Source organism: Microcebus murinus, chromosome 10 (genome assembly GCF_040939455.1).
Source record: "Microcebus murinus isolate Inina chromosome 10, M.murinus_Inina_mat1.0, whole genome shotgun sequence".
Taxonomy (NCBI): Eukaryota; Metazoa; Chordata; class Mammalia; order Primates; family Cheirogaleidae; genus Microcebus; species Microcebus murinus.
This window is the reverse complement of record NC_134113.1, coordinates 7,930,614-7,944,045: the sequence shown is the minus strand read 5'-3', so window position 1 is coordinate 7,944,045 and position 13,432 is coordinate 7,930,614. Positions and strand designations below refer to the sequence as shown.

The 13,432-nt window shown below is 41.0% G+C and overlaps 1 protein-coding gene and 1 non-coding gene across 3 annotated transcripts in view; both read left to right on the top strand.

The window, feature by feature from the left end:
• The window catches only part of XPNPEP3 (X-prolyl aminopeptidase 3), a 52,700-nt gene that overhangs the window by 30,192 nt on the left and 9,076 nt on the right, over positions 1-13,432 (top strand). For both annotated transcript variants that reach the window (XM_012741765.3, XM_012741762.3), the window contains 5 exons: positions 2,046-2,248; positions 5,809-5,871; positions 7,081-7,194; positions 8,015-8,100; positions 12,492-12,672. In XM_012741765.3, coding sequence (XP_012597219.1) covers positions 2,046-2,248; positions 5,809-5,871; positions 7,081-7,194; positions 8,015-8,100; positions 12,492-12,672 — 647 coding nt within the window. The remainder of the gene's footprint in view (positions 1-2,045; positions 2,249-5,808; positions 5,872-7,080; positions 7,195-8,014; positions 8,101-12,491; positions 12,673-13,432) is intronic.
• LOC142873609 (small nucleolar RNA SNORA42/SNORA80 family) lies at positions 9,520-9,651 on the top strand. Its single transcript, XR_012921603.1, has one exon. It is a non-coding gene; the product is annotated as a small nucleolar RNA SNORA42/SNORA80 family (small nucleolar RNA).

Below are 13,432 nucleotides of genomic sequence, written 5' to 3'. Positions count from 1 at the left end.
TACATTTAAAACCACTTTTATTTTAAAATGAAAATATTTAGGACATAGAATCACTAATGCATATCCAATCAAAATTTTCTGGATTTTTTTTCTGTACTGTCCCAAAGTACTTTTTAGTCATATAAGACATACAGCCCTTCAGACTTAGGTTGTTAGAAATACTATTCAAAGACTACTGTCAGAAGAAGAGAACAAACGTGTATCTGCGTTTAGTGCAAATCATTTTCATAATGGGCCTTCGTGTCATATATTTCAGGCAAATATAGACCATTTCCTTGGGTTGCTAAAGTTAAAAGGTGTGGCTGGTCCGATGGTAGTGGATTATCAGAACTTATTAACATTAGTGTCACTAAAGTTGGTATTCAACCCCCCTCTGCTAAATTTGACTGGCTTTAAAAAAAAATTAAAAAAATAAAGTTAAAAAGTGAACCATGGCCAGGCACGGTGGCTCACGCCTATAATCCTAGCACTCAGGGAGGCCGAAGCAGGCAGATTGCTCAAGGTCAGGAGTTCAAAACCAGCCTGAGCGAGACCCCGTCTCTACCATAAAAATAGAAAGAAATTAATGGGCCAACTAACATATATATAATATAAAAATCAGCCAGGCATGGTGGCGCATGCCTGTAGTCCCAGTTACTCGGGAGGCTGAGGCAGGAGGATCGCTTGAGTCCAGGAGTTTGAGGTTGCTGTGAGCTAGGCTGACACCACAGCACTCACTCTAGCCTAGGCAAGAAAGCGAGACTGTCTCAAAAAAAAAAAAGTGAGCCGGGCGCGGTGGCTCACGCCTGTAATCCTAGCTCTTGGGAGGCCGAGGCGGGCGGATTGCTCAAGGTCAGGAGTTCAAAACCAGCCTGAGTAAGAGCGAGACCCCGTCTCTACTATAAATAGAAAGAAATTAATTGGCCAACTGATATATATATAAAAAAAATTAGCCGGGCATGGTGGCGCATGCCTGTAGTCCCAGCTACTCGGGAGGCTGAGGCAGAAGGATCGCTCAAGCCCAGGAGTTTGAGGTTGCTGTGAGCTAGGCTGACGCCACGGCACTCACTCTAGCCTGGACAACAAACCGAGACTCTGTCTCAAAAAAAAAAAAAAAAGTGAACCATGATTGTTTATAGGGATAATAGATAGCAGGTACAAAGGGAGAGGTGGGTGAATGTGGATTAGCACACATTATCAACTGTAGTGTTTCTATAGCATTGAATAATTGCTCCAAAATGAGAGAAGAACCTTCTTTGCCTAGTACTGAGTTAATTTTATGAAGGGGTGGGACACTTTAGCCATAACATCATGATCTGAGTACGTTTTTCTGGATTTTCGTGGGTAATTATTCAATAGTGCTTTTAGCTCAGTGGTGGTGGAGGAGAACAATTGTTATAATTGTTCTTTAACAACAAATAGTAAAGTCAAAGTTTAAATAAAGCTTCAGTACCATCTATCATCTTTATAAAGAGCAATGAAATTTTAAGTCAAAAAAGCTATAGCCGGGCACGGTGGCTCACGCCTGTAATCCTAGCACTTTGGGAGGCCGAGGCGGGCGGATAGCTCAAGGTCAGGAGTTCAAAACCAGCCTGAGCGAGACCCCGTCTCTACCAAAATTAGAAAGAAATTAATTGACCAACTAAAAATATATATACAAAAAATTAGCCGGGCATGGTGGCGCATGCCTGTAGTCCCAGCTACTCGGGAGACTGAGGCAGTAGGATCACTGAGCCCAGGAGATTGAGGTTGCTGTGAGCCAGGCTGACGCCACGACACTCACTCTAGCCTGGGCAACAAAGTGAGACTCTGTCTCAAAAAAAAAAAAAAAAAGCTATATATTCAATTTCATAATATCTTCCTATTTTCAGGGAATGGCCTTCCCAGTGATTGATAATCAAACCTTTCAGTTGCTTCAGTCCTAAAAGAGTTTTGCTCAACCCTTTAGAGGTCCACATTACAGGTTTTATAGTTTTGACTTTTGTTCAAGTCATTATAACAGTTGACATTTCTTATTGTTGCTGTTAGTTTTGTTTTAAATTTATCTTTTGGCTTCTTGTTCTAAGCTGAGACGAACATGGTTTGGTATGACTGGATGAGGCCCTCTCATGCACAGCTTCACTCTGACTACATGCAGCATCTGACTGAGGCCAAAGCCAGGAGTAAGAACAAGGTTCGGGGTGTCCAGCAGCTGGTACAGCGCCTCCGACTGATCAAATCTCCTGCAGAAATTGAACGAATGCAGATTGCTGGGAAACTGACATCACAGGTTGGTTCATATTGAAAAATGTTTTCCCAATTGACAAATCTTAAGGTCTTAGGGGTCAGTAGGCCCCTTGAGGTCATAAACCCAATGCAGTAATCTCACAGCAGATGAACATCTAACTTCTACTTCAGTGTTTGGTGAACAGATCTAGACATTTGCTCAATATCTTGTAAGGCAAAGTAAATCTGCCTTGTTTTAAGATTGTTGTTTTTTTTTGGTTTTTTTTTTGCCATAAGGTCTCTTGCGCGCTCTCTCTCTCTCTCGTTCTGTCACCTGGGCTAGAGTGCAGTGGCATCATCATAGCTCACTGCATCCTATGCGTGACTCAAAGGAGGCCCATTCATTACAAAAAGAAGTAAAGCAAAATCAGGCATTTGACCATCTACAAAGCGAGAACTTCTTTATCCTGTTTAGTCTATGTAACCGTGTAAAAGAGCCATGACTGCACACTGGTGAATGCCTGTAGTCTTTTCCAAAAAGCCCAACAGAAGAAAGGCAAGTGGGAAATACTTGCATGGCTTGCTCCCTCTCTTTATTCAAATCTTTCCTCATGTGTTTCCTCCTCAGAGCAGCCTTTTCTGACTACCCTATCTAAATTAGTACCTCCCATCCACTTTGTACCCTTCTATTGCTTCATTTTTCCTAACAGCGCTTAATTCCAGATGATTGTATCTCAGGTATTTGTTCATTGTCTTTCCTCAACTAGAACATAACTAACTGACACACGGACAGCTTAATTGCCTCATCACTGTATCCTCAGAACCTAGAGCAGTGCCTGGCACACAGCAGGTACTCAGTAAAAGTCTGCTGGCTGAATGAGCAATTAAAATCAGTTAAAGGATACAACACACACAAACGTTGACAAATAACTAGTTAACACTACATTTTTAGCATGAAGCCTTAAAAAAGGGGGGGAAATGTAATAGTTCCAATGAGTTCAAAGTCGTGGCTTTTTTTTTTTTTTTTAAAGAGAGGGGGGGTCTCAATATGTTGCCCAGGCTAGAGTGCAGTGGCTATTGATAGTTGTGATCATGGCACACAACAGCCTCAAATTCCTAGGCTCAAGTGATCCTCCTGCCTCAGCCTCTTGAGTAGCTGGGACTAAAAGCATGCACATCACACCTAGCTAATTTTCTTTCTTTTTTTTTTTTCCTTCAAATTTTAGTTGCCTGGCTAATTTCTTTTTATTTTTCATAGAGATGGGGTCGCTCTTGCTGGGCTGGTCTTGAACTCCTAACCTCAGCCACCTCGGCCTCCCAGAGTGCTAAGATTACAGGCATGAGTCCCCACACCCAACCTGTTTGTTTTTGAGCCAGGGTCTCACTCTGTTGCCTGGGCTAGAGTACAGTGGTATGATCACAGCTTACTGTAGACTCAAACTCCTGCTGAGGCAGGAGGATCACCTGGGCTCAAGTGACCCTCCTACCTCAGCCTCCTGAGTGGTGGGGACTACAGGCACACCCCACCATGCCCAGCTAATTTTCTTAAACTTAATTTCTCTTGTCATATTTTATGTATACATGTAAGCTAATCAGAATCTTTTTGGAACAAGGTAGAATGAATTACAAACATAAATGCTTAGAAAAACAGAAAACACATAAGGTGTGGCTATCACAGAGAATTAATAAAAGTGCTTATATTGGCTGGGCGAGGTGGCTCACGCCTGTAATCTGGGAGGCTGAGGCGGGCGGATTGCTTGAAGTCAGGAGTTCGAAACCAACCTGAACGAAACCCCATCTCTACTAAAAATAGAAAGAAATTAGCCAAACAACTAAAGATAGAAAAAATTAGCTGGATATGGTGGCGCGTGCCTGTAGTCCCAGCTACCCGGGAGGCTGAGGCAGGAGGATTGCTTGAGCCCAGGAGATTGAGCTTGCTGTGAGCTAGGCTGATGCCACGGCACTCTAGCCCGGGCAACAGAGTGAGACTCTGTCTCAAAAAAAAAAGTGCTTATACTATAGGCCAAAGGTTCTCAATTGGGGGAAATTTTGTGCCCTATGGCAGCAGTCCCCAACCTTTTTTCCATGGACTGGGGTGGGAGATGGCTTTGGGATATTTCAAGCACATTACATTTATTGTGCAGTCAAACCTCTCTGCTAATGATGATCTGTAGCTGCAGCCACTCCCCAGTGCTAGCATCACTGCCTCAGCTCCGCCTCAGATCATCAGGCATTAGATTCTCATAAGGAGCTCACAACCTAGATCCCTAAATGCGCAATTTCCAGTAAGGTTCATGCTGCTGTGAGAATCTAATGCTGCTGCTGATCTGATAGGAGACAGAACTTGTGTGATGATGTGAGTGCTGAGGTACAGATGAAGCTTTGTTCCCTCGCTCGCCTGCCACTCACCTCTAGCTCTGTGGTCCAGTTTCTAACAGGCTATGGACCAGTACTGATCCTCAGCCTGGGGGTTGGGGATCGCAGCCCTAGGGGACATTTTGGCAATGTCTGGCTGTCACATTTGGCATCCTATATTGAGCAGGACAGCTCTCCCACAACAAGGAATTATCTGGCCCCAAATATTTATAGTACTAAGGTTAGGAAATCTTGCTGTAGACCAGACCATTCAATCCATAATTTCATCCATTCCAGGACTATAGAAGCATCTTGTTACATAAATGACAAATGTATTTCCTAGTATTTTATGCTTCTGTAACAAATTACCTGAGACTATGTCATGTATAAAATAAAGAAATTTGGCCGGATGCAGTGGCCCATGCCTGTAATCCTAGCACTTTGAGAGGCTGAGGCAGGAAGATTATTTGAGTTCAGGAGTTCATGACCAGCCTGAGCAAGACCCCATCTCTACAAAAAACAGAAAAACTATCCAGGCTTGGTGTCACATGCTAGTAGTCCCAGCTACTCAGGAGATTGAGGCAGGAGGATTGCTTGAGCTCACGAGTTTGAGGTTGCAGTGAGCTATGATCATACCACCTCACTCTAGCCCAGCCCATAGAGAGACCCTGTTTCCAAAAAAAGAAAATAGAACTCTGTTTCCTCACAGTTCTGGAGGCTAGGAAGTCCATGATAAAGGCACAAGCAGGATCCGTGCCTTTTAAAGGCTCATTCCTCATACCTGGCACCATCTAGATGTCCTTACATGGAAGAAGATAGAAAATCAAGAGGGGCAGAACTCACTCCCTCAAGCCCTTTTATAAGGTCGCTAATCATATCCATGAGGGCAGAGCCCTCATATTTAATCATGTCCCCAAAGGCCCCACCTATTAATACTACCACAACAGTAGGGATTAAGTTTCAACAGGTATTTTGGAGAGACATATTCAAACACAGCAGTTTTTATGTTGCTGATTCTAGCATGCAGCATATATTCTGAGTGGGAAAGTTGAGTGCCCTTTCACTAAGTCTGTCATCAGTCAATATTCCTGAAAGCAGTATTTTTTCCCTTCAGAAATCTATATTATTATGCCCACTGAGTCACAACTTTGGGTTGAAAAAATTGTGGTGAGATGTGCTTTTCATTTGACTTCCAGTATTTTAAACGTTTGCGTAAGCAACATAGTTAGAATGAGACTGTGTTCTTTTCATCTTCCCTTCTCTTTACAGGCTTTCATTGAGACCATGTTCGCCAGTAAAGCTCCTGTGAACGAAGCCTTTCTTTATGCTAAGGTGAGCTTCAGATGGTTGGAAAAGTCTTGTTGGAGGGGAATGTATAGTGATTTGATTGATTTGCAGATGGCATACAGTCAGCTTTCATGGTAGTGACCAGCATGTCATTGGAGAGGATTTAGTTCTCACATGTCACTGGTAATTTATTACATGCGTCTGAAACGTGCAGTGCTACAGTTAAAGGAAGAACATTGCAAAGTAGAACAGATGAAGACAGGAAGACTTGCTGTGAGGTAAGAAGAGTAATACTGTTTAGGTAAATGTAAAGGAAGAAGAGGCTGAGGTGGTGCTGTAGAAAGTGGCAGATACTCACCAGCCTCCAGCTCCATCCTAGAACATAGTGAAATTAGTAAGATTGACAATTCGTGTAGCATCCTTTTTAACTTTTTCAGAGCATTTAGGTTAGTAGCTATTTGAAAGGTTGAAATTAGTAATTTAGAGCTGTTAAAAAGGTGAACCATATTTCGGTGTTTAGCTAAATAAGAATAAACAAACAATAACCTTACTTGTTTTTATCTCTGGACTCAGCCTTCATCATAGGTTTTCTGTGTCCTCTTCTGGACTTTATTTGAAAATCATGGGAAATATAAAGAACAATAAGGAGAAAAGGACACATTTAATAATAGGGTTGGCCGGGCATGGTGGCTCATGCCTGTAATCCTAGCACTCTGGGAGGCCAAGGCGGGCGGATTGTTTGAGCTCAGGAGTTCGAGTCCAGCCTGAGCAAGAGCAAGACCCCGTCTTTACTATAAATAGAAAGAAATTAGCCAAACAACTAAAAACAGAAAAATTAGCCAGTCATGGTGGCACATGCCTATAGTCCCAGCTACACAGGAGGCTGAAGCAGAAGGATTGCTTGAGCCCAGGAGTTGGAGGTTGCTGTGAGGTAAACTGATGTCATGGCACTCTAGCCCGGGCAACATAGTAAGACTCTGTCTCAAGAAAAAAAAAAAAATAATAATAGGGTTGAATACAGGATTCGTGGGAGTAAAAGAAGATTTATAGCATACCTAGGTTATAGTACATGGGGTGAGAATAAAAGAAATGGACTGAAATTACAACATAAAATGTTTGCGTAGACATGAATAGTTTTCCAGTAGTGACCTAAGGTTAGTACTGGTATGGAGGTGTATGGACTGTTGAAGAGAGCCTGGACTTGGGTAACCCTACAGAAATCCTTTACTCATACCTTGCTATTGTTTTTCACAGTTTGAATTTGAATGCCGAGCTCGTGGTGCAGACATTTTAGCCTACCCACCTGTGGTTGCTGGTGGTAATCGGTCAAACACTTTGCACTATGTGAAGAATAATCAACTCATCAAGGTACATGAAACGCCTTTCAGTGCTACTCCCACTAGGTCCACATGACCTAGTAGAAAACCTGCTAATTCCATGGTCCCCTAACCCTTACCCTTCAAAAATTAACTGCCATTTTAAAAGTACTTTATTGTTTATAAAATGGTTTTCAGACATTATGTCATTTTATTCTCACATTAGCCCTATTACATAGGAGCAATTATTGATATGCCTGTTCAGTAGATAAGGAAAATAAACTTCAAAAATTAAGCAACTCATTAGTGCAGAACCAAATATTCTACTCTAAAGCCTCTGCTAATTTAATTTATAACACTGTCCTTTCTAAGGACTTGTGGTAACAACAGTGGGCCTAGCATATTTTGGTGGGAGCAGAATGATTTTAATAAAACCTTATTGGCCAGTGGTGGCTCATGCCTGTAATCCTAGCACTCTGGGAGGCCAAGGTGGGTGGATCTTTTGAGCTCAGGAGTTCAAGACCAGCCTGAGCAAGAGCGAGACCCTGTCTCTACTAAAAGTAGAAAGAAATTAGCTGGAGAACTAAAAATGTATAGAAAAAATTAGCTGGGCATGGTGGCACATGCCTGTAGTCCCAGCTACTTGGGAGGCTGAGGCAGGAGGATCGCTTGAGCCCAGGAGTTTGAGGTTGCCGTGAGCTAGCTTGATGCCATGGCACTCTAGCCCTGGCAACAAAGCAAGACTGTCTCAACAAAAAAATAAATAAATTAGAGCTTTTTGCAAAAAATAAAATAAAAGGTGTAGTTTAGATTAGAAGAAATAATTTACAGTTATGGTATTACCCACTTTAACTTATCTTACTTTGTTCCAGGATGGGGAAATGGTGCTTTTGGATGGAGGTTGTGAGTCTTCCTGCTATGTGAGCGACATCACCCGTACCTGGCCTGTCAATGGCAGGTAGGGCTTCTACAGAATAATGTGTCCCACTGCTTTTTAGGAGTATGAGTTAGAATGTAGATATATTTGGAAAAAATGATTATGGAAATATATGCAGGTCCCTTTAACTGTGTTTGAAGAGCTCCTAATTATTTTCTGAGGCTGTTTTGTTCATCCTATCACAGGATCATTCACCTAGAAACACCTAGTTAACTAATACACGTGGACTTTTTTTTAAGAGATGGTGTCTTCTATGTTTCCCAGGCTGGAGTGCAATTGCTATTCACAGGTATGATCATAGAGCACTACAGCCTCAAACTCATGTCCTCAGTGATCCTCCTACCCCAGCCTCCTGAGTAGCTGGGATTACAGGGACATGCCACCACACCTGGTTCACACACAGTGTTTTAAAAATAAATCTGACTTTTTTTTCTCATTATAAAAGCAATATGTAGGTTATAGTAGAATACTTTGGTTGGATTAACCCTCCACAAGTAATAATTATAAAATCTGAACAAAATACTAAAAAACAACTGTCTAAAGACACCAGAGAGCTTCCAGAAACAGGCAAAAACTTTGCTTTCTCCTTGAAAGTAGAACTGTAATGGGTAAATTTAGTAGTTCGAGCTTTGTGCCTGAGAACATTCCCAAATCCACGCAACTTGGGCAGCAGAAAGCCATAGATTGGTTGGTTATTTGTTTTTTTGCCAAAGACAGAGTCTTGCTCTGTTGCCTGGGCTAGCCTGAGCAACATAGCAACACCCCATCTCTACAAAAAGTAAAAAAATTAGCATGGTGGTACACACCTGAACTCTCAGTTACTCAGGATACTGAGGCAGGTGGATCACTTGAGCCCCAGGAGTTAGAGGTTACAGTGAGCTATGATTGTGCCACTGTAGCTTGGGTGACAGTGAGACCCTATCTCTAAAAAACATAAAAATTAAAATAAATACGAAAGAAAAACTAAATAAAGTAGCTATTATAGATATATCCACTGACTTAAAGAAAGATATAGGCATAATGATTGAACAGATGGAGAATCTCAGTGAGAAACAGAAACTGTAAAAAGAACCTGGGATTCTGGAGAGGTGAGAACAGCAGTCTAGTTTTCAGTCTTTCCAAATTGTCAAATAAAAATATAGCAACTAGATAGCAAAACTAAACACTAGGTAATAGGGTATCATAACAAACTTCAAAATTCATAAACATTCAGTATATACCAGTATGCAATTAGCAAAATCCAGACTGTGACAAACTCTGTGGTTCTAACAGCTTGGATTGTTTAACAGATAAATTATAAGGAAATGGAATGGAAGCAGATCCTGTTACCTAAAAGAAATTTAAAAGGCATATCAAATTTATATTAAATGAGCAGGAAGAAAATTCTCTTGGGATGCATATTTGGATGATAAAAATATTTTTTAAAACACAAGGAATAATGCATGGGTTTGGATTTATGGCAGGCCTGTCCACTGGGCCTTTCAAAGTGCCCATGCCAGAGCAAACTGTGGCTCTGAACCATTGCCTGGCCTGTGCCTGTAGGCTGCTGATACTGAAGCAGGTTGCTCAGTGGAAGAAGAAAAAAGGAAAAAAAAAAAAAAAAAACGCAGGGAATGGAGAGGAACTGCTAACACAGACAGGATTTTTAGAGGGGTGAAAAATATTCTGAAATTAGATAGTGGTGATGGTTGCACAGCATTTAATATACTAAAATCCATGTAGGGCCGGACGCGGTGGCTCACAACTGTAATCCTAGCTCTTTGGGTGGCCGAGGTGGGAGGTTTGCTTGAGCTCAGGAGTCTCAACTCCTGAGCTCAAGCAAACTCTACTATAAATAGAAAGAAATTAGCCAAACAACTAAAAATAGAAAAAATTAGCTGGGCATGGTGGTGTGTGCCTATAGTCCCAGCTACTGGGGGAGGCTGAGGCAGAAGGATCACTTGAGCCCAGGAGTTGGAGGTTGCTATAAGCTAGGCTGACGCCATAGCACTCTAGCCTGGGCAGCACAGTGAGACTCTGTCTCAAAAAAATAATAAAAATAAAATAAAATCCATGTAGTATATGCTTTTTTAAAGTGAGTGAATTTTATGGTATATGAATTAAATTTTAATAAAAATGATAAACATGTACACATAAATTAAAAAACACAAGGAAGTGATTACTATAAAAGTTAGGATAATGGTTATTTATCAGGGGGATTGCTATTGTTATGGGACACAAAGGGTTTCTGGGATAATTAGCCAAGTTTTTTTTAATCTGACTGGTTTTGGCCTTATTATAATTTCATAAGGTTTATATGTGATTTGTTTGGCTTTCTGTATGTTTTGTTTTACAATAAAAAGATTTTTTAAAATTTTTAAGTGGAAATTTGAAAGGTGAAAAGGACAGTAACTGAAATGGAAAATTCACTAAGTAAACTTAAGAGTAGATTGGAAACAGAAGTTAGTGAACTTGAACATAAATAGAAATTATCCAGTTGGAAGAATAGAAATGTAGAAAAATGAATAAAATGTCAGAGACCTATGAGACATTTTCAAGCAATCTAACACATCTATTTAAAGTCTCAGATGTTGAGAAAAAAAAAGATTGCCTGAGCCCAGGAGTTTGAGGCTATAGTAAGCTGTGGTTGCACCGCTGCACTCCAGCCTGGGCAGCATAGCAAGACCCTGTCTCTAAAAAAAAGGTCAGAAACAAGAGAAAAATGCCCACTGTTCCCACTTCTGTTTAACTTTGTACTAGCCTTTTGGAGCCTTCTGTGACTGGAATCTATCTATAGGTCTAAAAGCAACCACCTCAAGGAAATTACCTGTAGGTTTGTCAGGCAAAACAGGGTTAAATCTTCTCAGATGGGGGTGGAAGGGCTGTTTCTACTGGCAAAGAAGACTCAGCAGAATGTACCAGTTCATTGTCCCCAGCCTCAGTAGGATTGGTACACCCATTTGTCAGACTTCTCCAGCTCAGATTTGTGCATTTCAGTGTGGGTAAATTTTATGTTAAAAAATAATTATTTGATAATCCTGTGGTGGGGTTCAGGTAGGTACATTTATAGGTGCTATAATCATAACAGCGTTGATAATGGTTGAACATAGGAGATCGGTACATAGGTGTTCATTTTACTATCCTATTGTTATATTTAACCATTCTTCTTTTAAGTGACATTCAGTTTTTTTGAATTTCAAATATTAGGATAGATTCTTAGAGCAGAATTACAAGTTCAAATTATATGACCATCTTTAAGGCCTTTGATTTAATTGGCCATACTAATTAATACTCCTATCAACAGTGAGAATATATAACATACATCATCCCAACTCACTTTTCTCTCATTTTATACCCATGATTGCTAAAGAAACTGTTTTTTTTTTTTTTTTTTTTTTTTTTTTTTGAGACAGAGTCTCGCTTTGTTGTCCAGGCTAGAGTGAGTGCCGTGGCGTCAGCCTAGCTCACAGCAACCTCAAACTCCTAGACTCCAGTGATCCTTCTGCCTCAGCCTCCCGAGTAGCTGGGACTACAGGCATGCGCCACTATGCCCGGCTAATTTTTTATATATATATCAGTTGGCCAATTAATTTCTTTCTATTTATAGTAGAGACGGGGTCTCGCTCTTGCTCAGGCTGGTTTTGAACTCCTGACCTTGAGCAATCCGCCCGCCTCAGCCTCCCAAGAGCTAGGATTACAGGCGTGAGCCACAGCGCCCGGCCAAGAAACTGTTATTTTAAGGACACTTAAATACTAGTAAGTAATAGCCAGGGTATTGATATTAATAGTTTGTCCCATGATATCTGCTTCATCTATCAGAAGTGGATCTCTAGGCTTTTTTTTTTTCCTTTCCTCTTTTTTTTTTTTTTTTTTTTTTTTTATGGTAGTCTATACCAGGGGTCCTCAGACTTTTTAAACAGGGGGGGCCAGTTCACTGTCCCTCAGACCGTTAGCGGGCCAGACTGTAGTTTAAAAAAATATGAACAAATTCCTATGCACACTGCACAGATCTTATTTTGAAGTAAAAAAACAAACGGGCAAAAACACCCGCATGTGGCCCATGGGCCGTAGTTTGAGGACGCCTGATCTATACCATACAGGATTAAGGTTCAAGGGTGAGCCTGGTCTGGCCCGGCCCTCTGACTGCATTTATGGCTATGTACATCTTCTACCTTCACCTCATATGTACATCTGCTGACAATCTGAAGGAGAAACTGTTGCTGTTTCAGCTTGAAGGACTATTGCTTTTCCTGTTGAGCCTCTAGGGCATGATTAAGGTCCTGTCAGTAATGATGTTGGTACTTGGTACTTATTAGACATCAAAAATGCCCCGTCATCATCCTCTTGGAGTTTTTCTGATCAAACTTAGAAGCAAATTTACTGTTAATATCAGATTATACTAAATTCAAGTTCTTTGGCTTTCCTGTCTCCAGGTTCACTACACCTCAGGCAGAACTCTATGAAGCTGTTCTAGAGATCCAGAGAGACTGTCTGACCCTCTGCTTCCCTGGGTCAAGCTTAGAGAACATCTACAGCATGATGCTGACGCTGATAGGACAGAAGCTTGAAGAGTTAGGGATCATGAAAAATGTTAAAGAAAATAATGCCTTCAAGGTACTTTGTTTCTCTTGACCCCAGTTCTCAAGAACACCTAACATGCTGCTAGGTTTTTACCCTAAATAAAGCTATTAGATTTAGATAATGGTCTTTGCAGTTTGTCATCTGTAAGAGGAGCTTAGCTTTAACATAGATTAAAACAAAAGAAGTCAGTACTTATTTCTCCCAGAAGATGGCAGCACATTCTGATTCATCGGCTACTGCAGAAAACAAAATGAAGTATGGTGCAGACAGGGTGGAAAAGGACAAAAATGAGAAGTTAACTCTTAATCCTTTTGTGGTGATTCTGGAGTTGAAGGGGAGGATATTTGTTGCTTTAGTAACATCTTTGAAACTTCAACAGTATGCCCAAGGCAACATCTTTGGTGAATTTTTTCTGCATCCAAAATATTATTGTTCGGTAAAAATGTAAAACCTCAGCCTAAAAATTAAGATGCTAGGTGCTCAAGCTGGATAGACCATTGGGTATCTCCCACCTCCAAGTTTAGGTTGCCAGGACTTCTGTAATCAATAAGGTGGTGGCTATGGTGTTTCAACTGAGTATGGTGGCTCACACCTGAAACCCTAGCACTTTGGGACACCAAAAGTGCTTGAGGCCAAAAAAGCAAGACCAGCCTAAGCAACACAGGAGTTTGAGGTTGCTGTGAGCTAGGCTGATGCCACAGCACTCTAGGCTGGGCAACACAGTGAGACTCTGTCTCAAAAAAAAAAAAAAAGAAGAAGAAGAAGACCATATCTCTCCAGAAAAAAAAAAATT